The sequence below is a fragment of the Balaenoptera borealis genome, assembly GCF_965194805.1.
Source record: "Balaenoptera borealis genome assembly, chromosome: 8".
NCBI classification, from domain to species: Eukaryota; Metazoa; Chordata; class Mammalia; order Artiodactyla; family Balaenopteridae; genus Balaenoptera; species Balaenoptera borealis.
Genome location: NC_138865.1, coordinates 20834597 through 20860067, shown reverse-complemented (window position 1 = coordinate 20860067; position 25471 = coordinate 20834597). Strand labels below are relative to the sequence as shown.

At 40.5% G+C, this 25471-nt stretch overlaps 2 protein-coding genes across 6 annotated transcripts in view; both read right to left on the bottom strand.

Moving 5' to 3' along the window:
• Window positions 1-25471, bottom strand: part of NUP62CL (nucleoporin 62 C-terminal like) — an 888162-nt gene that overhangs the window by 443516 nt on the left and 419175 nt on the right. The gene's annotated exons all lie outside the window — the stretch shown is intronic.
• SYK (spleen associated tyrosine kinase) overlaps window positions 1-25471 on the bottom strand; it is a 93477-nt gene that overhangs the window by 3084 nt on the left and 64922 nt on the right. For all 5 annotated transcript variants that reach the window (XM_082402997.1, XM_082403001.1, XM_082402998.1 and 2 more), the window contains 6 exons: window positions 19681-19762; window positions 18086-18263; window positions 14621-14830; window positions 13588-13777; window positions 3867-4007; window positions 2350-2462 (listed from right to left, as the gene is read on the bottom strand). In XM_082402997.1, the coding sequence (XP_082259123.1) occupies window positions 2350-2462; window positions 3867-4007; window positions 13588-13777; window positions 14621-14830; window positions 18086-18263; window positions 19681-19762 (914 nt within the window). The remainder of the gene's footprint in view (window positions 1-2349; window positions 2463-3866; window positions 4008-13587; window positions 13778-14620; window positions 14831-18085; window positions 18264-19680; window positions 19763-25471) is intronic.

The following is a 25471-nucleotide window of genomic DNA, read 5'->3' as shown; positions in this document are numbered from 1 at the left end:
TTAAACTTCCCCTCCCCACACCCCAAACAGATGGCTCTGGATTTTCTGAAAAGATGCTGTTATTGTAAACCTTAATGTGGCAAGGCCTTACTTCTGTCACTGTTGGCAGGTGAGGCGATGATGTATATAAACCATGGGTAAAAGTTTGTTTCACAGCTTGCAACCTCTAAACAAACTTCTATAGACATCTCTGCTTTCTCTAACATGGGCATACTGAACAGAATCAGTTGGAAGCAAGTATTTCTTAAAATTCGGAGAGTCTATCCTTGCTCAGAAGTTAATTTTATTTTGTAAGATTTTTGGTTATATTGCAAGTGGGTAAAACTGCCCAAAAAGTGACATAGAACTTGAGGTTAAACTGCACAAACTGTCCACATTCAACCGTTTTGACCTACAACAACTGCGATTTCATATGGTTCAGTCTAGTTATGAGAGAACAGCCAGCGGCCACACATGGGAACCAAGAATCATTTACTGTTATAAGGGCAGAGTGGCTTCTACAGAACCAAACTAGGTGGTTTTGTCAAATGGCATCAAACAAATGGTTGCACCTACAGCTTTCAAGAGCAGGCATTAAAACTGCATAAAAATATCAGCCATCTGTGGTCATGTCTATAGATCACGCTCACTGTGGGAAGATGTGTCTCTGGCCACCAAATTGTGCTGCAGGAGGGGACGTGATGGCCAAGCCTGGGATGTAGGACCATGTGTGGAAACCTGTGTCCACACAGAAGGAAAGCCTCCCTCCTGCTACTAAACTTCAAGCCAAAGAACACAACTTCAACGTCTTTGCCAAACAGGGTGTTCTACTCCGACCATGGGGATCCGAATGCACAAAGAGTCCTTTTGAGTCTTGCTGTGAGGGTTTCATCCACCCAGCAGCCTAGCACCAAGCAAACAAACTAGTGTAGGGAAACAGGAGTACAGACTGGCCCTCAGCGAAGACACGTGGTCAGGTTTCCCAGGGAATCTCTCTTTTATACCATGGGTGACGCTGCCTCCAGGACAACACCGAGCTTCTGCAGAGGAGGGTGGCCAAGTGTCCTGTGTGTGTGCCGGCGTCCTGCTCACTTCCGACTACCTGGGTCTGGGGTGCTTTTTCCGCTCTGACCCTCGTGCCCAGTGGGGGCGTTTCCAGCACTCAAGCTCCTCAACCTGCAGTTCTCGGTTGGAATGACCCTCCCTAAAAGAGGCCAATATGGACTTTCCAATGGAAGTATGACCTCCCCCCTGAAATTCTCCACTCTCATTCAAAGCTCCCTGTAGTTTGCTCTATAGCACCCATCACAATACATAATCATGCGTTTATCTCGGGGTTAATTTGTTTCCTGTTTGCCTAGCCCAGAATTGTAACCTCCATGAGGAAAGTGGCAGGGAAATAACTGCCCTCTCCCTTGCTGACCCTGGGTCACTTCTAGATAATAATGAGATTCTTCACTTCCACTCCCAGCTACAGTTGTGGAAGATGCTTCCCGAGGCGTTGCAGAATCCCAGGTGGCATCTGAAAGCACCTGAAATATCCATCATCCTGAAGATACTCTTGCAATATCAGCTATCTGAGAACAAACCTGACCCTCGAAGTATCAAATCTATTGGCAGATATATGAGCTCCCCCGGATTACAGACCTGCATCATTGCCAAGCTGCAAGGGTGCCATATGCACACTTCAGTGTCAGAGGGACAGAGACCATGGCTTGGGGGTTTCCCCATGATGCACGTCCAGGCTGCCAAACCCAGGCAAGGTCAAAGGCCACGTCCCTGATTCTTAGGTGCAGTGTGTTCCCCTTGCAAGCTGAGCTGCCCTGGACATCACCTGCCTACAACGTCACATGTGCTCTACCAGGCAGGCCACGTGAGGCCTCTCAGTGCAGACTCTAGGGCCACTGTTCCAAGTTCTGAGTTGCTTCTCGGGAAGTGCTACCTTGGCCAATCCATCTGTGAGCTGGCCACCATCCGTGGTCATGCCTCACTCTGAAAGGTGATCAGGAATTAGGAAGTATGACATCTCCCTGCTAAGTGCCTCTGCCATCCGCTCGTGCCAAAATAGCACGTATCACCAGACCAGACCCTTAAGAATATTTTTTTACTTTGACCACCCCTCCACCCTTTGGCCAATATTATCTACGTTTAAATTTTGATATCCCGAATTAGAGTAATTGTCTGTACTCTTTAGACTAAAGAATATAAGTGCGTGGTTCAGGAAGCAAGACCTCTCTCCCCATTGTTTGTTTAGAAAGGAGCCCATCCCTGATTCATGAAAAGACAGAATTCATGCTCCTTTTTAGTGCTCGGCAATTCTATCTGCCTCCAGAGTGTGGGGCTAAATGGCAGGAAGGGCTGGGTACTCACTCATAGGTCCAGCACAGGGTCATCAGCTCGTACATCTCTCTCGGACACCCTGGAGGGCACCCCATCCTCTCTCCTTTCTCCAGCATAGCAGAAACTTCACTGCCTTTCATTCCCTAAAACATGCAAAATATTCTTGAGCTTTTTAAACATAGCATGTAGCAAAACAAAAGAAATACATCCTACCCCCCAAAAGAAACAAAAGAGTACATGCTGTGTGATTTCAACTATATAAAGTACAAAAAGTAGGAGCACCTAATTTATTTTTTTTAATATTTATTTATTTATTTGGCTGCTCTGGGTTTTAGTTGCAGCACACGGGATCTTCATTGTCGCATGCAAGATCTTTAGTTGTGGCACGTGGGATCTTTCTAGTTGCGGCATGCGGGATCTAGTTCTCTGACCAGGGACTGAACCTGGGCCCCCTGCATTGGGAGCATGGAGTCTTAACCACGGGACCACCAGGGAAGTACCAGGAGCACCTAATCTATGATGCTAGAAGTCAGATGGGTTACCCTTGGGGTAAGTTTTGTGTGTGCAGGGGGAAAGGGGGGCTTCTGTTCTGTTTCTTCATTTGGGGGCTGGCTTCATGGGTGTGTCCCAATTGTGAAAATCCATCAAGCTGTGTCCTAGGATTTGTGCACTTTTCAGTATATATATATATATATATATATATGTATATTGATGAAAAACATCTAAAAAAAGGTAACAGCTGCAAATTTGTTAATGGGAATAGCCATTATTTCTATTTCAAATCTAATAAATCGTGATTTGGGTATATATTTGATGAAATAAAATTTATATTTTAAGGCAGGACAAGAAAAAACTACACATAAAATTCTGTGTTTGTGTGGACATTCTCCCTCCCTCCCTAATGTGCGGTGTGCATCTGCATTACACATTAACCAGAGCTCCTCAAAGATGGGAGTGCCTGCTTGGCCATAAAGATCACTTTTTTTCCTTTCTTCTGACACTAGCACTGTAACTTCTTTAAAAAATAGTGTTCTTTCCTAGCTCTGTAGGGCATGGTGACTTGCCGCTCCCTTTGTACATGTTTACCTGGACTATGTACCCCTAATGACCTTTATGTAAAATATCAGTATGTCATTTTGATGTATGATCTCAAAAATGTATATGACTGTGCCTTCGACTTCTAAGGGTGGAACAGTTCTCAGAGCTTCCCGAGAATCTGCTTTCTGGGTTATAATCCTCAGTTTGGCTCAAATAAAATTCCCTTTTATCCTTCTTAACTTGATAGTTAATTGAATTTTCATTGACATATTTTATGCATATTTATATGCGTAATACACAATAAAAAAACCCCTACATACTGTCCAGATAGCTTCAAATATTTCTTTCAGTTTAGAATAAAGTGAGATCATATTAACCCCACACTCTCAAGAGATAAAGACTCAGAAAGGGTGTCCAGATTTGATGCTTTTCAGGGTCCTTTAAAGATAATCTGGGGCTTATCTGTTCTGATGGTCTGTTAATTAGGAAATGAAACAGAAGTAGCTCACCCGATATGGCTTCTGCCCGTAGGAAAATGCTTCCCACATTAATACTCCAAAGCTCCAGACGTCACTCTTGCTGGAGAACTTGTAGTAGTTGATGCATTCCGGAGCGTACCACTTCACGGGCCACTTCCCGTGGGTCTGGGCCTGAAAACCAAGCACATGGAGATGTTTCATTAAGAATAAAATGATGGACACCATGTTTGTTCATAGCAGCACTATTCACAAAGGTGGAAGCAACCCAAATGTCCATCGACGAATGGATAAACAAAATGGGGTATATTGATACAGTGGAGTATCATCCAGCCTTAAAAAGGAAGGGAACTCTGATACACACCACGACGTGGATGCACCACGTGGTTACCTTTTATTACGCTCAGTGAAGTAGGCCAGTCAAGTCACTAAAGGACAAATATTGTATGATTCCACTCATCTGATGCCCCTGGAGCAGTCCCATTCATAGACACAGAAAGTAGAATAATGGTTGCCTGGGGCTCTGGAGAGAGGGTGGGATGGAGAGTAGCTGTTTAATGGGTACAGAGTTTCGGTTTGGGAAGATGAAAAGAATTCTAGAGATTGGTTGTGAGCAAAGTGAATGTACTGAACATGACTAAACTGTAACCTTAAAGACAGTTATGATGGTAAAATTTATGTTATGTGCATGTACCATAATTAAAAAAAAAGAAATAAAATCGTGACTCACAAAATGCCTGTGTGTATATATCTGGTCTGAATCTTAAAAATATGTTAAATCTTAACATCTTAAATTTTTAAAATTTAAATACATATTTTTAAGGTTCAGACTGAAGTTTTTGTATTTTTTAGTCTCTTTCTCTTACCTCTTCCTTTGTCTACTCACAGCTTCTTGGAGCTTGGCGTGGCAATGCAAGAGTCAGGCCTGAATATTACTTCATGGTTTTGCTCCAAGAAATACTCGGCTGTTCATAATATATTTAACTATTACTGTACATTTGTCTACAGCTTTAAACCAACACTGTTTTGGGGGAGACGGTTTGCTAGTGTCATTTAAAACAAAGTTGTATACTTTCTAATTTAAAAAAGCAAGTGCTAGTAAAGAGATCAAAATCTTGCCTAGCAAAACTCTTTCTTTGGGGCTTAGGGTTCAGCGTGGTGTAGTGAAGTCTTGATACCTCCCATGGAAGTCACTCTAACCTGTGTGACATCTCTTCAAGTGGAGGGAGGGAGGTGAGTTGCCCTACGGTGGCCAGAGGAGACAACTTGGGGATATCAATCTGAGACCACAGGTGCTAGGGCACTTCTCTAAATGACACACTGCTTATACGTCTGTCTCATTCATGTTATGTATTATTTTTAGATTTTGATTTCAAAAGTTGTGAACAATCTAGTCGTGTGTTATTTCCAGTTTATTCTGAATTTTAAACTGATCACAAGATAAACCTTTGACAAATCCTAAATATGATGAAAAGGGAATCTCTCTCGACCACAAACTCCAAATCCTCACCAAGAGAGACAGCACGTTTGATCGTTTTTCTTGAATCTTTCCAGAAAAATCTACATACAAGTATAAACTGGTAATACATGCTTTCTTGAGGGGTAATCAAACTATAGGTATATACTTTTTGCACTTTACTTTTTAATTTTTCTACTTAACCATGTGTCATAGATATATGTCTATGTCAGCACATGCAAAGAAAGTCACTTTTAGGAGAGTTCATTGTATGCTTTGCATAAATCTTCTACAACTGATTTAACCAGCCTCCTACTGAGAGGTCATTAAGTCGTTTCCTGATTTTTGCTATTACACATCATGCTAGAATGAACATTACTGACAGTGTGTATCTGCCCAGTGTGTAGAGTACTTGTAAGGAGTTGCTGGATTAAAGGGCATTTGCATTTAGTCCTGCTGCACAAATTCATGCTGTCATGCAGTTCTCCGAGCACTGAGCTAATTTGCTTTCATCACTATCATTTCTCTTTAATCTTGCTTAACTCTTTAATGTTTTCCATTTCACTTTGTTTTCTTAAAGAAATTCTCCATGTTCCCATCTTTTCATTTGTGTTCAGTCTCTTTTAGCTGCTTCTAACATGGCTTCTTTTTTTTGTACAGTATGATGATTGAGACACATATATATTGCAAAATGTTTACAACATAAGGTTAGTTAACACATCCTTCACCTGACAAAATTGCTAATTTTTGTTGTCGCTGTTTTAATGGTGAGAACACTTAAGATCTACTTTCTCAGTAACTTCCAAGTACTATACAATGTAGTACTGTTAACTCTAGGCACTGAGCTACAGATTAGATTCCCAGAATTTATTCCTCTTATAACTAGAACTTTGTACCCTTTGACCAACAGCTTCTCATTTCCCCCACCTCCCAAACCCTGGCAACCAGAATCTACTCTCTGTTTCTATGAGTTTGGCTTTTTAAAATTCCACATATAAATGAGATCATACAGTATTTGTCTTTCTCTGACTTATTTCATTTAGCATAATGCCCTCAAGGTCCATCTATGTTATTGCAAATGGCAAGATTTCCTTCTTTTTTATGTCTGAATATATCCCATATATTTGTCTACAGTTTTAAGCCAACACACACATACACACACACACATGCACACACACACACATACACGTATCATATTTTCTTTATCCATTCATCTATTGATGGATATTAGGTTGTTTCCATGTCTTGGCTATTGTAAATAATGCTGCAGTGAACATGGGGGTAAAGATATCTTTACTAGACAGTGATTTCATTACCTTTGGATATATATACAGAAGTGGGATTGCCAGATGATATGGTAGTTCTATTCTTAATTTTTGAGGAAACTCCATACTGCTTTCCATAGTGGCTGCACCAATTTACATTCCCACCAACACTGTACAAGGATTTCCCTTTCTCCATATCCTCAACAACACTCGTTATCTCTTATCTTTTTGGTGATCACCATTTTAACAGGTATGAAGAGACATCTCATTGTGGTTCTGATTTGCATTTCTCTGATGCTTAGTGATGTCAAATACCCTTACATGTATTTGTTGGCCATTTGAATGTCTTCTTTTGTCATAGAAATATAGAAAAAAATAGAATATTTCTATTCAGGTCCTTTGCCCATTTAAAAATCTGATTATTTGAGGGGCTTTATTATTGAGTTGTATGAGTTACTTATATATTTTGGATAATTACCAATTATCAGATAGATGGTTTGCAAATATTTTCTCCCATTCTGTAGGTTGACCTTTCATCCTGTTGATGTTTCTTTTGTTGTACAGAAACTTTTTAGTTTGATGTAGTCCCATTTGTTGATTTCTGCTTTCGTTGCTTGTGCATTTGGTGTCATATCCAAAAAATCATTGCCAAGACCAACACTGAGGAGCTTCTTCCATATGTTTTCTTCTAGGAGTTTTATGGTTTCAAGTCTTACAGTCACATCCTTAATCCATTTTGAGTTAATTTTTGTGAATGTTATAATATAGAGGTCCAATTTCATTCTTTTGCATGTGAATATCCAGTTTTTTCAACACTATTTATTGAAGAGACTATTTTTTACCCATTGAACATTCTTGACTCTTTTGTCAAATATTAGTTGACCATATATGCATGGGTTTATTTCTAGGTTCTTGATTCTGTTCCATTGATCTATGTGTCTGTTTTTATGTCAGTACCACACTGTTTTGATTACTACAGTTTTGTAGCATAGTTTGAAATCAGGAAGCATAATGCCTTCGGCTTCGTTCTTTCTCAAGATTGCTTTGGCTATTCAGGGTTTTTTTGGGTTCCATATGAATTTTAGGATTATTTTTTCTATTTTTGTGAAAAATGCCACTGGAATTCTAATAGGGATTTGTATTGAATCTATAGATGGCTTTGGGTAGTGTAGTCATTTTAACAATATTAACTCTTCTGATCCATGAACGCAGGTTATCTTTCCATTTCTTCAACTTTTTTCATCAATGTCTTATTTTTGGTATGTAGATCTTTCACTTTCTTGGTTAAATTTATCCCTAAGTATTCTATTGTTTTGATGCAATTGTAAATGAGATTTTTTTCCTTTATTTCTTTTTCGGATAGTTCACTGTTAGTGTATAGAAATGCAACTGCTTTTTGCGTGTTGATTTTGTATCTTACTATTTTACTGAATTTGTTGATTAGTTTTCACAGTTTTTTGATGGAGTCTTTAGGGTTTTCTATATACAGCTGACCCTTGAACAATGTAGGGGTTGGGGGTGCCGACACTTCACACAGTCAAAAATCCATATATAACTTTACAGTTGGCCCTCTGTATCCATGGTTCTGCATCCATGGATTCAACCAATAGTGGATTGTGTAGTACTGTAGTACATACTAGTGAAAGAAATCCATGTGTAACTGGACCTGCACAGTTCAAATCTGTGTTGTTCAAGGGTCAACTGTATAAGATCATGTCATCTGCAAATAGAGATGAGGTAATTTTGGTTTATAAGCCTTTTATTTCTCTTCTTTCCTTTCTTTTTTTTTTTTTTTTTTTTTTTTGCCTAATTGCTCTGGTTAGGACTTCCAGTACTGTTTAATCAGTGGTGTAAGTGGGCACCCTTGTCTTATTCCTTATCTTAGATGAAAAACTTTCAACCTTTCTCCACTGAGTCTGATGTTAGCTGTAGGCTTGCCATACATGGCCTTTATTGTGTTGAGGTATGTTCCTTCTATACTGACTTTTTTGAGACTGTTTATTATGAAATGATGTGAATTATGTCAAATGATTTTTCTGCACCTAATAAGATGACCATATGATTTTTATCTTTCACTCTATTAATGTGGGGTATCACATTTATTGATTTGTGTATATTGAACTATCCTCGAATTCAAGAAAAAATCCTACTTGACCATGGTGTATGATCTTTATAACATGTTGTTGTTATATTTTCATATGCTTCCATGTTACTAATTAGCTCCCTTTTATTTCAGCTTGAAGAACTCAGAATTTCTTGTAAGGAAGATCTAGTGGTGATAAACTCTCTCAGCTTTTGTTTGCCTGGGAAAGTCTTTATCTCACCTTCCTTTCTGAAGGACAGTTTTGGGACATAAAGTATTCTTGGTTGGCAATGTTTTTCTTTCAGAACTTTGAATGTATCGTTCCACTCTCTCCTGGCCTGTAGGTTTCTGCTGAGAAATCTGGTGGTAGCCTTATGGGGAGCTCCTGTGTAAGGGACAAGGTTTTTTTCCTCTTGCTGCTTTTAAGATTCTCTCTTTGTCTGATTTTTGACAATTTTATTATTCTGTGTCTTGGAGAAGATCTATTTGAATTGAATTTATTTGGGGACCTATGAGCTTCATGAACTTTGATGTCCAAATCTCTCCTCAGATTTGGGAAGTCTCAGCCATTATTTTTAAAAATAAGTTCTCTGCCCCTTTCACCCTCTCTTCTTCTTGGACTTTAGAAATATATAACTTGTTTCTCTTAATGGTGTCCCATAAGTCCCATAGGCTTTCCTCACTTCTTTTTATTCTCTTTTCCTTTTTGCTCCTCTGGCTAGCTAATTGCAAATGATCTGTCTTTGACTTCACTGATTCTTTCTTCTGCTTGGTCCAGTTTGTGGTTGAAACTCTCATTGAATTCTTCAGTTCAGTCTTTGTATTGTACAACTCCAAAAGTTCTGTTTGCTTCTTTTTTATGTTCTCTATGTCTTTGTTGAACTTACTTTGTTTTTGTACTGTTTTTCTGATTTTTATTAAATTGTTTATCTGTGTTCTTTTGTAGCTCTCTGAGAATAAGAATTATTTTGAATTATTTGTTAGACAATCTGTGTATCACCATTTTTTTGGGATCAGTTATTGGAAGTTTACCATGTTCTTTTGGTTGTGTCACATTTCCCTGATTCTTCATGATCCTTGCAGCCTTGTGTAGGCATCTGTACATTTGAAGATGCAGCCACCTCTTCCAGACTGTATGGGCTGACTTCAGTAAGGAAAGACTTTCACCTGTGGGTGGGAGCATGCTGGAGCATACTTTGACCCTGGGTCTAGGGCATGAGTCCCCAACCCCTGGGCCAAGGACCAGTACTGGGCTGTACAGCAGGAGGTGAGCAGCAGGCAAGCGAGCAAAGCTTCATCTGTATTTACAGCCGCTCCCCATTGCTCGCATTACCACCTGAGCTCCACCTCCTGTCAGATCAGCAGTGGCATTAGATTCTCATAGGAGCACGAGCCCTACCACGAACGGCGCATGCAAGGGATCTAGGTTGCGTGCTCCGTATGAGAATCTAATGCCTGATGATCTGAGGTGCAGCTGAGGTGGTGATGCTAGTGCTGGGGAGTGGCTGCAAATACAGATTATCGTTAGCAGAGAGGTTTGCCTGCACAGAGACCTTAATAAATCAATTGCTTGCAGACTCATATAAAAACCCTATCAGTGAGTGGCAAGTGAAAACAAGCTCCAGGCTCCCACTGATTCTGCATTATGGTGAGTTGTATAATTATTTCATTATATATTACAACGTAGTAATAATAGAAATAAAGTGCACAATACATGTAATGCGCTTGAATCATCCCCAAGCCATCCCCACCCCCGGTGTGTGGAAAAACTGTCTTCCACGAAACTGGTCCCTGGTGCCAAAAAGGTTGGGGACTGCTGGTCTAGGGTACAGGATATCACGTGCAAGGGTATGTGATGGCTCCAGGTCTAGTGGTAGGGCTTGATGTCTCACTTGCTTACATCTCTGTGGTTCACAAAACAACAACTGTGTGCTCCTTGGCAATAGTTACAGGGGATCTGCAGTGGCTGCAAGGGCTGTTGGGGTCCTCAGTGGTACCTCCAGGCCCAGCAGCTAGGGACCAGGCAGGTGTTGGCAGTGGCCAGGGCCAGTGGTGTGCATAGACTCAGCTGTGGGGGCTGGCTGCAGCTGCCTCTGTAGTGACTGGGGCTGGCTGCAAAACACATAGTGGCAAGGGCTGGGCCTAGCAGCACAGGTTGAGGCCACCTGTGGGTGCACTAGCAGCTGCAGTGACCCTGGGCTACTGGCATGCCCTTTTGTGGCTGCAGAGACTTGCTGTGGGTACATGCATGGCACTAAAGGTGATGGGAGTTGGGCTGACAGTGTGCAAGTGCGCAGCTGCAGGTGAGCCCAGTGGTGCAGGCCAGTGACAGGAGGCAGGGCCATATCCAAGCCCACAAGATGCCATAGGGGCCTTGGCTGTCAGAGTGCACTCCTGCAGCTGCACAGGCTCATCCCAGGTACATGCACAGCAGTGGCGGCCAGTAATGGGATTTGAGCTGGCAGTGTGCAGGTACACAGCTGCAGGAGAGAGCCACAAGTGCACACATGCTGGTGGGAATCAGCCATTGGGGTCCAGGCTGCCACTTTGCACGCAAGCAGCCACAGCAGCTGCAGCGGGCTGCTGGTATGGATCCTGCTCCCCAGTGGGTGAGGTGGGGGGAGTAGGGAGGGACTCAGGTGGCTGGTGTCTGTGAATTAGAAAACCTGTAGGGCAAGAACCCTCAGCGGTGAAATCTGTGGGGAGTCCATGATGAGATCCTGTGTGATGAAAGCTGGGGGGATCTGCAGCATCTGCAAGGCCAGTTGAAGTCCTCAGTAGTGAAGGCTGCTGGGGTTCCTTTGCAGAGTGGGTCACTAGGAATCATGCTCACTCCTGCTGTGTAGCTGATAGTGGTAGCTCTCACCCTTCTCCCTTCTTCTTTGTTCCTAGCTGTCTCTAGACAGCTCAGCTTTGCTGGTCTCTGCGTTGGGTGAAACTGAAGCGGGTCCTTCGTGTACTCCAAAAGGCTGGGGAAGCTCGTTGCTCACCCCGCTTTCCCTTTCCTGGTGAAGAGAACTCTTTCTAGCTGGGTTCTTGCCTCCACTGAGCAGTGCTGACCTGAGGGATGGGATGATGCAGGCAAAATTAAGCTATTGTTCCTTCCCTTTTTATGTAGTTATTCTCAGGTTTTTCGTTCCACTGTGTTGCTAAAGCTTCTTAAGTGGACTCCAGCATTCTCTCAGAGCTGTTTCATTCATGGATAGCTGTCTAACTGTTGATCTTTGTTGGGGGACAGAAGCTGGGGTCTCCTACTCCATCGTCTTCTTCCTGATCCTTTGCCTTTTACTTCTATACTGTCTTCTATATTTTCTTCCCCTTCTTTATTGATTTTCAGAGATTCACTGGTTTTCTTTCAATGGTATGCTGTTTAATATCTGTGGCAGTTGAAAAAATTGGCCCTTGTGTTCTTTGACATTCCTCCCCACTCCCTTGAATATGGGTGGTCTGTGGCTGCTCTGACCAATAGAATAAGTGGACATGACTCTGAGCCAGTTCCTGGGCCCTGAACTTAGGAGCCTGGTGGCCTCCACTTCCTGCCTCTTGAGTAACTTGCTCTTAGGACCCAGCTGCCATGCTGTGAGGAAGCTCAGGGGCACATGGAGAGGCCACATGTAGTTAAGTTATTGTTTAATGGGTACAGTCCAGTGGAGGTCCCAGACCACAGCCCATGTCAAATCAGTCATTAGCTGTGTGAGTGAGCAGAGTGGAAATAAATCCTCTGCCCCCTTGGAACCACCTCCTGAGACACTGTGTGGAGCAGAGATGCACCATTTCCACCAAGCTCTGCCTACAGTGTAGAACTGTGTGTAAATAAATGCCTGGCATTGTTTTAATGCACTAAGTTTTGGGATTATTTGTTATCTCAACGTCTTCGTCTCCTCTTTGAGTCCTTGTTTTAGTCTATATTTTCTTCTCTCTAATTATCTTGATGAAGTGCATGTTACAAAGTGTCTCCAACATAAAATCTATTTTTTTTCTGGTGTGCATGTGTGGTTGTTATTCTAGGCTATGGTTCCCTTTGCTCCATCTCCCAGCAGTCCTCGCAAAGGGCTCACTTGATACTTTTCTCATGATGGCTCATTTCTGAAGTAGCTTTGCTTTGGGGCCAGCTTCTCTATGAAGAATGGAGTGAGGAGCTGTGATGGGAGCTCTGCTACTGTTGCTCGTACCTTCATGCTGACCCTTACCTGACCAAGAGCTGCTATCTGCTGCTACCTGTCATACCCACACCTGGCTCTCAGAGAAAGGGTGGGTGGGTAGGTGTGGACACTTAGGCGTATTTCTCCAGCCACTCTAGGGTGTGGCACACAGGGCAATCCCACAGATCCCATCCTGCCATTCACTAGTTAGATCTTCAGGGTATGCTGTCTATTTCTGAGATGGCTGGACATTCCCAGGGACCTGAAGAGGTGGGAATCTGTTCTTGGTACCCTCTTCCACGACCTGGTCTCAATCCTATTACACCTTCTAATTGATCAACACAGACTCTACATACAGACTGTGATTGAATTCATATGAGGATGGGACTTTCTTATTTTTTTCCCTTCTTTTAGTTGCTATTAGTTCATTTGAGGGTTCAGAGAGGAGCTTTGAAAAGTCCTGCAAGAGTCAAATTGTTCAACGCATATTTTCCAAAACAATTTAACAAAGGAATTCTATTCTTGTTTTTTTCCAAATGAATCATCATTAATACCTTGAGTCCCTATTGTTCCAAGGAACATAGTTTGGAAGATACTATTCTGAGTAAATCCCAAGTTGTGACATATTAGAGTATTTCCATTTTTTTAAACAATAGGATCAAAGCTTAAGAAGAAAATTTCTTACATAGCTATTTTTAAATAGGGAAATTGCTTCTTGAAACCCTACCATAATAAATTAAGAAAACATACATTTGCATTTCAGATTTTTACTACCTGATGCTCTGAATACTGGCTAAGTTGTTCCTACCTTGTAGTAGCTTTCATCAGCATGAAGTGCTTTGGAAAGTCCAAAATCACTGATCTTGGCATAATGTTGAGTAACCAGCAATACATTCCTTGCAGCCAGATCTCTGTGCACAAAATTGCACTCTTCCAAATATTTCATTCCCATAGACACCTGATGAACCAGCTCTATGATGTTCTTATCCTTGACATGCCTGAAGGTCACAAATGTGTTATTAGTGATAGTGAACAAGAGTCCATTTTAGAACAACCAACCATGCACACAGAATATGAACCCACTCACTTCCTATCCTTCTTAAGCAGGAGTCACAAATGGTGGTGATTGGTGTTCAGCTGGTAGAATTTTCAAGGTATGCTTTGAATTGCATGAAAAGCAGTATAATGGGGTGGTCAGACCTGGCTCACCAAGAGCCAGGCTTCAGTTGGAATCCCCCTTCCAATATTGGACAGCTAGCAAAACCAACCCTGAGTCTCAGTTAAGTATAAACATAATGTAGCAAATGGGATAAAGTAATCAGTGGCTATTATTATGACTTATTCCACGTGAGTTCCTCCATCTCAACCATGGCTGGAGATGAGCACAGCATGATTACTCCACAGATGGTTGTAATCAATTAATAGCAACGGATGTTTTCAGAAGTAATTACTCAAGGGAATGTAGAGGTCAGCCAGACATGTAAAATATCACTGTTTTCTTTTATAAAATGTTTATTTAAATATTTCTTTTAAGAGAGCATGTTTGTTCTGCTTGGTGAGGGGAGACTGCTTGCCAAGATAGTCTAAGGCTGATTCTATCACCAGGACAGTACAGAGTGAACAAAGGAGACCAAATTGTTGGATTAGAGTTCTGCTTTACACATTAAGAACTAAAGAGCACTTGATCCAAAGACTACAGCTCTCTTGTCTCCCTGAGTGTGGACCAACACTGGGAAGGTGTGGGAGGAGACAAAGCTTCCTGTAGAAATCAGGCTATGATGTGCATTGGGCAGGTGGGCCCTGCCCCTCACAGTATGAACTTCTGGGGTACCTAAGGATACCTGTTCTGCTGTAAATATTTGTTGAGTGGACCAAGTTCCGCCATCTCCATAACCAGCATCCAGGACTCGGCTTCACATATCCCAATCATGCGCACAATGTAAGGGTTGTCGAGTTGCTGCATGACGTTTGCTTCTGCTAATAACTCATCTTTAAGAGCGGGGTCATTGGCCTCGTTTTTCAGGATTTTCACAGCCACTGTTTTCACAACTCTGCAAAAGAAATCACAACACATAAGAAACTTTTCAAAGTGGCTCACATGTAGGTAACTATTTTTCATGAAGCATAATTCCTATGCTAGAAATGATATTATAGAAATATCTGCCACAGAATGGAAATGCGTCTTAAGAAGTCATGTTATACATGAATAATTTTCCAATCATGTTCTCTCATTTTATAGACAAGGAGAGTAACACCCAATTGGTTAAAAATAATGGGAGAGTGCTGAAGTATGCCCCAACCAAGTGGAAAGCCAACACATTGTAGAATATTTAAATAACTTTCTAACAAACTTTACAAACTATGACGTACATGAATTCCAGTAACATCTTGAGATTTATCATCTCAGATTATGTGTAATGTATGTAAATACAACATGCCTTTAATATATGTTACAATGAATTTCTAGCTGCAGAATTAAAAAACATATACTGTTAAAGGTCATAATTTATGAAACACTTTTAAAAACTGAGCTTTGCTAATTTTAAGCACACTTCAACAAGTTTGCAAAAAACTAATTACTTTCCATTTTCTAATAAAAACATCACCTGGGTCATGTTTCAACTCTTGAAAATATTCTGATATAGTGGGGCTTAACTAAATGAATGGAACTTAACTACATATGATTTGAGAAACTGCATCTCTCCATGATACAGTTCCCACAAATACAAGAAATATACCTCTTTTGTTGAACTCTGAAATGGGAGAATAAAAACAGAACTATCCCCCAAAATAGGTAAAATAACAGAGTAACAGACTAAGTCTGACATACATTCAGAAAAGAACATACAGCTTCAGTGAGAACTCAGAAGAGTATTTACACATTGGACACACGCTATAGCTCCTACACAGATAGAGATACACAGCATCGCCAGCACCCTAGGAGCCCCCTGCATCCTCTTCCTGAGACAAAGGAAATATTATCCTATGCTATCTCTAGACAGTTTATTGTTTTACCTTTCACATTTCAGTCTGCCATCCACCTGGAACTGGTTTCATGTATGGTGTGAGGTAGGGGTCAAAATTAACAAGCAAAAACCTCTTGATTCTTCCCAATGTTTAAGGAAGAGAGAACACTCACAAACTCTTCCAGAAACAAAAAGAGGAAGGGAACTTCTCAACTCATTTTATGAGGATGACATTTACCTCTTAAAAAAAAAAAAGGAAATTACAAGAAAATAATTTACTGATATCCCTCATGAACGTAGATATAAAAATTCAAAGGGAAATATTAATAAATTAAATTCAGTGATTTATGAAAAAGATATGATGAATATATAATTCATGAACAAGATGGGTTTATTCCAGGAATGCAAGGTGGGTGGAACATCTGAAAGTCAATCAGTATAATTCACCACATGAACACAATAAAGGAGAAAAAGCCTGTGGTCCTAGCAGCAGAGGAGAAAAAGTACACAAAAAATGTAATACACATTTAGGATTAAAAATAAATCCCTCAGAAAAGTAGAAATAGAAGGAAACTTTCATAATCTGATAAACACTAGCTATAAACCTAATGGTGAAATGTGGAAAGTTTTCCCCTGAAATTAGGAAGGAGGAATGAGGTTACTGCCACTTTTATTCAACACTGAACCACAGTTCCTAGTTAGTACAATAAGGCAAGGAAGAAATATAAAAATATAAGGATTGGACAGGATGAAATAAAACTGTTGTTATTTATAGATGATATATTTCTGGGTCAAAGAATACATAGATAAACTACTGGAAATAATAAGTGAGAAATAATAGGGGACTTTAAGCAAAGTTGCTGGGCATCAGGCCAACAGACTAAACCAGTCATATTCCTGCATTCAAGCAATGCCAAGGAATAACAAGTAAAAATTTTAAAATTATACCACATATATTAACATCAAAAATACTAAATACCTATGAATGAATCCAACAAAGAAGTTGTACAAGACCTCTACACAAAAAAGCTAAACAACTCTGCTCAGAGAAATAAAAGACCCAAGTAAATGGAAGGATGGGTCACTGTTATTGATTGGAAGACTCAGTATTGTAAAGACATAATTTTGCCCCAAATTCACCTATATGGCCTCTCCTCTCCCCAAATCTCTAGCTGAAATTATGTATCTATAGTTATGTCTATGTTAATTTATATATTTAATTAAGCAAGGAATTTGAGTATCACAAACTAGTTGAGAAAATCTATACCTTAATACAGGATAATTTATATTCATTTTACAAAATAACTGTGATATATATATGTATACACATATATTTAAAAATAAGCATAGCAGTCACACATATATATATATATATACACATACACATACATATATATATATATACATATACACACACACATACATATATATACATGTATCCACACACACATACGGTGGAAGGGGCAGGATTAAAAGCATAAGTTTCTGTGCATACTTTTGTCTATATTTTTGACCCTTGAATCATTTACATGATTCAAGGGTCAAGAAAAAAATTACACAAATTCCTTAAATTTAAAATAGCATCAAACAACCAAACCCAATTATATTCCTATCAAACAGATTTTCAGAGAAGATTTGTTTCAAAGGACTTTAGAAACCAGTATTTTTCAAAGTACTTAGGAACCAGTACTTTTACTGAACATTCCATGTTGGATGCCTTCTAAAGACCAAATGAAGTACAAAGAGATTTTTAGTAATTTAGCAATTCTAACTGTTAGGTAATATATACTATTATTTGAAATTACAGGATAAAGCAAATAATTATGCTAAGGATATTTGTAATCAAGAATTTTCTGGTTAAGGGAAATGAGACACAATTTTTAAAAATCAAAGAAAATAAGTGAAAACACTGGGTTATCATTGAATGACTGCATTTTAATTAATTAGTACATATGTGCACATGTGTACATATAAAGATCCAAAAAAATGTAGACACGTTTGTTAACAGTAGTGGTGTTTGAGTGGTAAAATAGGATGTTTTTATTTTCTTATATTTTGCTTGTTTCTATTTTCTAATTCTCTGGAAGGGACACATAATACATCTAAACTAATATGTATATAATTATTACATGCACAGTTAATATATATAATGGATGCTTTCACTTCAATTGTACCAGAAATGAACAAAAACTACACTGTTGATAACAAAGGATTTAGCCATGCCAGGTTAAGTTTTGCATTTGAGAGTAAATAAACACAATACATGTATATGTGGTAGTTTCTAGAATGTAAGCTCACATGAGAATGAGTGTGTTGTGACGGGGTGCAGCATTGACTTACTTCTTCATCTGGTAGTAGCCCTTCTTCACCGTCCCAAAGTTCCCAGAGCCCAGTTCCTTGTCCTCCAGGGTCAGCAGCTTCCGGTCTAGGTAGACCTCTTTGGGCCTGATCTCCTCGGGGTCTGCATAGGGGCTTTCATAGACCTCGGTGTCCATGGGCAAGGCTTCTCTCTGGGCTTCTGCAACACAGTCAAGAAATGCACAACCTTGGGGCTGGATCCCCCATGAAACTGCCATCTTCCCCCCCACCCCTCCCTCCTGGGCTCACAGCTTGCCTTTTAAGACCTTGGTTACCTTGGGCAGTTATGGTGTCTGTGAGTGCTCAAGGCACTCAAGGCAGCTGGTAGCGGGGTAGGAAAAAGCCCTTCATCCCTGTTGTACTCGACCCCTGTTCTTGCACTAATGAACATCGAGAAAGGGTCTTCCTGCCAGAGGCAAAGACAGATGGGGCCCTCCTAATGGGCCGTGGTGGCTTTAAACTATGTCTGAAAATTGTGACCCTCCTTCATTGAGAGGTGGAATCTATGTCACCTCACCTCAGTGGCTTTTGTAATCATGTCAACCAATAGAGTATATCAGAAGTGATGTCTGTGATATACTCAGGCAAGGTCCTAAAAGGCCATGCACCTCTGCCTGGGTTGCTGGAAATCTGCCCCTTGAAGCTTCAGACGCTATGCAATTGTCCAACTGCTCCGACCCCTTCTATGCTGTGAGAATGTTCCAGCCAGCCCAGGCGGAGAGACCAGACTGAGAGCCTCCGAGGCTCTGTGGAGACAGGGAGATGTTGGCCAGCTGCCAGAGCCCCGGCCCCAGTCTCACCACGGCCTTCACCCCTGCTGGCCCAGCTCCACCCCCAATCTCCCTGCAAGAGGCCCTGAGCCACCATGGACCAACTCAGCCTTGTCCAGATTCATGATCTGCATGAGATAATTAAATGATTGTTGTTGACTTAAGCTACTAAGTTTGGGGGTGCTTTTTTTTGTAGCATTAAACAGACCAAGTTTACCAATTAAAAAAAACCTGGGGCCACCTAGAAAACCTAAGAAGGTCACCCAGAGGCCCCATTTCTGATCAGTCTAGTAGAGGCCTATTGAGTTTGAGGTGGTGCCTCCCTGAATCCTATCCTCTCCTGGCCTCACAGAATCACTACAATTACCTGAACATGTGTTGAATTCCAGCAACTCAGACATTCCTTCAGTTTTTACCAGTCACCCATTTATTTCTGCACCTCCTGCTGAATCGTATTCCTGAACACAGACATTTTTCCAAGAACAGGATCTTAGAAATGGAAACTTTGAGTAGTATCAGCTATTGTTGCAAGAGGTGAGAAATCCTGAAGCAGCAGGATTGAAGGATATTTTCAACGTGGCCAATTTACTGTGAGGGAGGCTGTACAGACCATTTCATCCAACAGACAGCACTGCTCATAGACACGTGGCATCTGTCCCCTGCCACCAGATGACAGGACCACTTGCTGCTAAGCAGTGCTATGTTACAGCTGCTGACAGTGGGGTGAGCCCACCCTGCAATCGGCAAGGGACTGTGGGAGACAGCTCTGTGCTGTGAACACCCCGGGACTAAAGGTGCATCTCTCACCTCTTTCGTTGGCCCAGGGCCCTCGGTCTGGCTCATAAGGGTTGAACGTCACCGAACTTTCTGGCCTTTGGGATGAGGAGCCCTGAGGCACACAAATGATAACAGTTCACTTTTCTTCAGGGATAACACTGTTGAGTTGATCTGCATAATTATTTTTATTTCCAAATAATCACATTTTAACTTAAGCAGGGAAGACAAAGGAAGGAACTAGGAAAAGAGACAGGAAAACAACAACGATGTGGCTTATCTCATTCTTCGGGCAACGGATGGGATGCTGTGAGGGTTAAATAAAGCTCTTGCTCCCACAAAGAAAGGGGCCCGCAGGGGTCCCGTTGTGAGAGAATTAATCATAACTCTTTGGGTGGTATTCCTTCCCACTTACATGCCCTTTCAAATCCTACTTCCACTTGTTAAAAGATGCTGAAGATTCTCATTATCCCTTTGGATTTGTTTTCCTCCATTACTTCTTTCTCTTTAATTTTATATTGTAGGGAAGTTACTTAAAAAGAAACATTAGGTATCCACCAGCTGCTCCCACCCACTCCCCAACGCCAAATATCTATGCCTTCCTAGTATCCTCTTATATCTTTATCATCCATGGAGATGTAGCAACTTTTGGGTAGATGCCAGAGGGTAGCGCTGGTCAGTAAGCTAGAGGTCCCAAGAGGAAGCGGCTGCCAGCAGCCCAGGGTCCACTGCCCCTGCTGTTGATCGTCATCACTGTCGTAATCATCATCATCATCATGGACCCTGTGAGATAGGGAAGCCTCTTTTTGCTAGCCAGAAGGAAAGTAATTCTTCCTTGTACCCAGAGCAGGTAACTGAAGCATATGGAAACAAAGCCTTGCTGGCCATTATTAATGGCAACCTTCCCTATTATTTATTCAATTTGCAACAGTTTGCAGCATGAAATAATGGGGGAAAAAATCCACTGTTATATTCCTATATCCTTTCCCTTCCGAAAGTCTCTATCTCAAAGTCTGTCTGATCCACCTTCACCCCAACTTAAAACAAGGGTATTGCTACTAAATTTGGTCCATGGGAAAACCACGATTCAAACTATTTTCTTGGCATGAGTGAGTGGAAATTTTACATATCTATTTACCTTAGCAGTGCCCAAACACTGGCCACGAAGGAATGAGATACTGCCAGATTTTGGAGAAATTTAAAGAAACAGAGACAGTAAGCTTAATTTTACACAGTCACTTATCTCCCGGCACACACTGAATCTTCTGCTGCCTTCCTGATATCCCAAGCCCGGGAACCAAAAGTACAGCAACAAAGTCACAATGCATCACGGTTGTCACTTGTCCACTTGTCTCCAAACCTTCTTCCTGCTGCCTATCGAGCTCTACAGAGCCACTGCTCACTGGGCAAAGGCCCTTCTGACAGCCTACAAGACATCCGCTCTTATGTGTCAATGGGATGTCATTGGATCCATTTTCTGACGACTATCTCAGCATTCTTATCAAACTGTTTAATAGAAGTAGCTATGATATGTCAAGAATGAAAACAGAATATAAGTTACAGGGGGCATAGTCATTTATTCACTGCATTTAGAGCTTTTCTACTAAATTTGGTTCACTCAACCCACCACTGATGCTAAACAAAAATGGGTTCAACAAACACATGATGAATGAATGAATGAATGGAGATACCCTTCAAACTGGGAGATGTGAAGTGTAAACTAATGTGATTTAAAAATGAATTCTCTCTCAAGTTCTTATATTAACAGAGAGTAGGTGTGGATAACTCCAAATGACAATATACCGCTTTTAAAAATTTACATATGATTACGAGATTATCGGACGTGCTGTGAGCTCACTTCTCATTTATAAAATAATTATCCTGTCTCAACAGAACTGTCCTAGGAGAAACTAGGTAATTCCCAAGGCTTGCCATCCTCCTGGTCTGCTCAGTTCCCTCTGGCAATCAAACTCCAAGATGGAAATAGTTTTCAAATTTTAAAAAAAGGTCTCTTTTAGGTTCACATTGACTATCATTTCAATTTCTCTGATTTTCCCTCAAGGTAGGGAGGTTCTGAATCCAAAGAGCCAAAACTTCAAGACACCAGGACCAACCATCATGGACAAAGAGAGGGCACCAGCACCCCTTCTCCTGACTGGAAGACCTCCCACCCTTTGTTCACTTAGAGATGTATCCTGGGGCTGCAGCCTCTCCACCCTGTTGGAATGTTCTCCAGAGCAGGAGGACTTCATAAAGGCTGTTACAATGAACTCAAAATGCAATTACCTGCCATATGAATCCTGTGGGGGAGAATTTAAAAACAGAGGGTAGGGGTGTAAAAAGTACTGAAAAGGATACTAGGGCACGAGCAGTAAGAATCAGTAGGGACGGACACAGTTTGCCTAAAGCCCTGGACAGAGTAATGTATACTCTGATTAGCTGTGTGGTGCTTACCCCTCATCTGTCTTGGCTATGGATAAGGAAACGGGTTGGGGGTCTTCTTTGAAAGGTTGGGTCCCATCTTTTAAGCTGAGGTGGTTCAGGACTTCATTTCAACGCTGCCCACACGGACCACCACTTGACTATGAGCCTTTGCAGCCTGAGTCTTGAGTTTCCCTCAGTAACCACACTAGCTCCCTGTGCGGACCCCTCGGCCCTCCCTGCCCTGACTGGGAAAGAGGATGGAACTACACACGAGAGACTATTCTTTGGAAGAAATGGGAGGTTTTCTGCTGTGTCTGTTAAAAGGGTAGTATTGACTTTATATGAAGATGAAGATACAAAATACAAGTTTCACCTTTCCCAGAGCACTTGGTGAATATGCCATTAGTAAAATAATGACAAAAGCCCTCTGGAATCAAATGCTCAGTTGAAAAGAAGAATTTGAGGACTTTGTAAAGAATGAGCTCTAAGGCAAAATGATAAATTATCAAAGTATTGTTAATACTTAGTAATTAAAGAAATTTTAATTTAATGAAAAACATATTGCTGGTCCAGTTTGCTGGTCCAGTCTATCATTTGTCATTATTCTCTCTTCTTTGTATTTGATAACTTATTCTTCCCTAATCAATAGCATCCCCTTTTCTACACAGAGAACAAGGTATAAATGAAATGTTGACTGTTGTTTTTTTCCCCATTTTTGCTGGTATTCGAAACAGAAGTCAAAGCTGCAGGACACCACTAGATGGCACTAGCTACCTTAGCTTTCCACCTTCCGAAGAGCAATTTCTGATTTTTCTTTAAGTTTTGTAAATTCAGGTAAAAACAGATATTCCACAACAATAAAAAGAATATTTGTTTAGGTTATAAATTATGATCTGTGATCTCTGACTGGCCAGGCTTAACTGCAAGTAGAATATATATTTGACAAATATTCTTTCCGTGCCGGTTTCTAAGAAGTGCACATTCAGAAGTGAACAAAAGAGAGGAAAACATATTGCTGTTATGGAGCTGGTAGGCTAATTCAGAGTTTCCTGATTGGGGAGTATTGCTAGGTGCTCTGATGGCCATTTATAGACTTTAATTTTTAGACTTCTTAAAAGACATTTTCAAATCAGGCAACAGCAGTAATAAACATGACAACATATTTGTCACAATTGAAGTGACAAAAAGAGCCAGTAGGCTTCAGAAATATTGGCTGCCCAAACCAGACATGGTTCTGGTCTCTGGTGGAATGACTGTGGTCCCAATGGGGACTAAGGTTCCACAGGTGAAGGCAGACTCTTCTTGGCCAGGGTATGAGATAATCTTAGGTTTGCTTCAGATCCATGAAAATAAACACTTCACCTGCATAATTAATCTTCCCTCACCTTAGAAGCAAAGATCTAAAATCTTGCCCTTTATAATCATGTGGAAATATTTTCTCAGGGGTCTGGTCCACTGCTCCCACATTACCAAGTAAATGGGTATGACTTAAGAACTTCTTCTTTCTCTCTCCCAGCTGAACACTAGTGAATCATGTATGAAAATGTCTTAAAATATTCTAACCAGCAATGTATGTGTTGGAATAAAACATGTAAAATGGGTTTTAACTTGAAATTCTGGAACACTTTTCCACAACTAAGATAAATGTGAATGCTATGTCTCATCTTAGAGACTGTGCCTTTGAACTGTGAAACAGAAGCACAGTCTTTAAGGCTGCTGCTGTTCCAACTCTGCCAATCATCCTTAATAGAAGGATAGGTTTATGCACTTAAAAGTAGCAAAGAAAAATATTCCAAGGCTAATAACAGGAGAAATTTTATTCCTGTAAGGACTACAAGTCCTTAGAGTAAGTGATGGCAGGGGGTAAGGAGAGGGTGAATTATACTTTTATTCTTCAGTTAAATCCATTTATATTTTTAAGTGTTAAAACGTACTAATCTCTAAAGAGAAGAAAAATACACCTGCCCTACACTTTTTATTATGGAATTTCAAATTATCTGATTAATAATATTCTGCAAGTCAAAAAACACTTGTCATTAACTACCTACATGCTAGAGTTAATTCAAGTTCTAACATGTCCATTTTGTGCCTGAATTATTAAAAACAACTATTTATACTGATCAAATTAACAAATTCAAGAAAATTAGTTACAACTTAGCTTAACAAATGGGATATTTGCCAAAATTCCCACAAGTCTTTTCTCATGACTGCTTAAATAATGGAAAATTCCCCTTCTATTTGTGAAAACATAAGTATTAGTTCTCCTAAAATATTTCTGGTGAGCAATTAAAATATTTTTAATCCATTGCTTAAATCACACAATCCTTCCTTTATCAATTAACTATTGATATTTTTGATATTTATGAAAATTCAATGCATACTTCAAAGTTGTTATAAATTTACATAGGGACTTCCCTGGTGGTCCAGTGGTAAAGAATCCACCTTACAGTGCAGGGGACGCAGGTTCAATCCTGGTCAGGGAACTAAGATCCCACATGCCTTGGGACAACTAAGCCCGTGCACCACAACTACTGAGCTCACACGCCTCAACTAGAGAGCCCGCGTGCCACAAGCTACAGAGCCCACGCGCTCTGGAGCTTGTGCGCCACAACTAGAGAAGAGAAAACCCCTATGCCACAACTAGAGAGAAGCTCATGCACCACAACGAGAGCCTGCGCACCACAACGAAAGATCCTGCATGCCTCAATAAAGAGCTCTTGTGCCGCAACTAAGACCCGAGGCAGCCAAAAAATCAAAATAAATAAATAAATAATAAATTTAAAAAAAAACCCAGCAACAGCATGCTTTAAAAATGAATAGACAACAGCCCTCTTTTAGCCAGAAAAGTATTTCCACAGTATTAATCAGATTAGTTTCTAATATTTAATTATCCTTTAAAATTGATTAAATAATTTAGGAGGGGCAAATTTTAAAAGGCACAACAGGGTTTACAAAGAAAAGTGGGTCTCCTTGACACCCCATTTCCTACTCCCAAGGCAACTAGTGTTATCAGTATTTTCTGTATTCTTCTGGAACATTCTACACTATATCAGCACATATATATGTGCATGACTTTGTTGTCTTCAATTAACATTGTATTTTGGAAACAATTCTAGATCTCAGCTACCCATCATAGTATGAATTTTACTGTAGCTGATTTCATTTATTTCTCATTGATTGACTTTTAAATTATTTCCAGATTTTGTCAATGATACAACGTTAGAATAAACATTTTCATATATACATGATTACAAATAAATGCAAGAATATCTGTATGATAAATACCTAGAAATAAAATTGCAATTAAGAGGTTACATGTACTCTCAATTTTGGTGGATGTTGTGAAATTGCCTTTCTTAGAGATTGTACCATTTCACACTTCTCCAATAAATTACAGCTG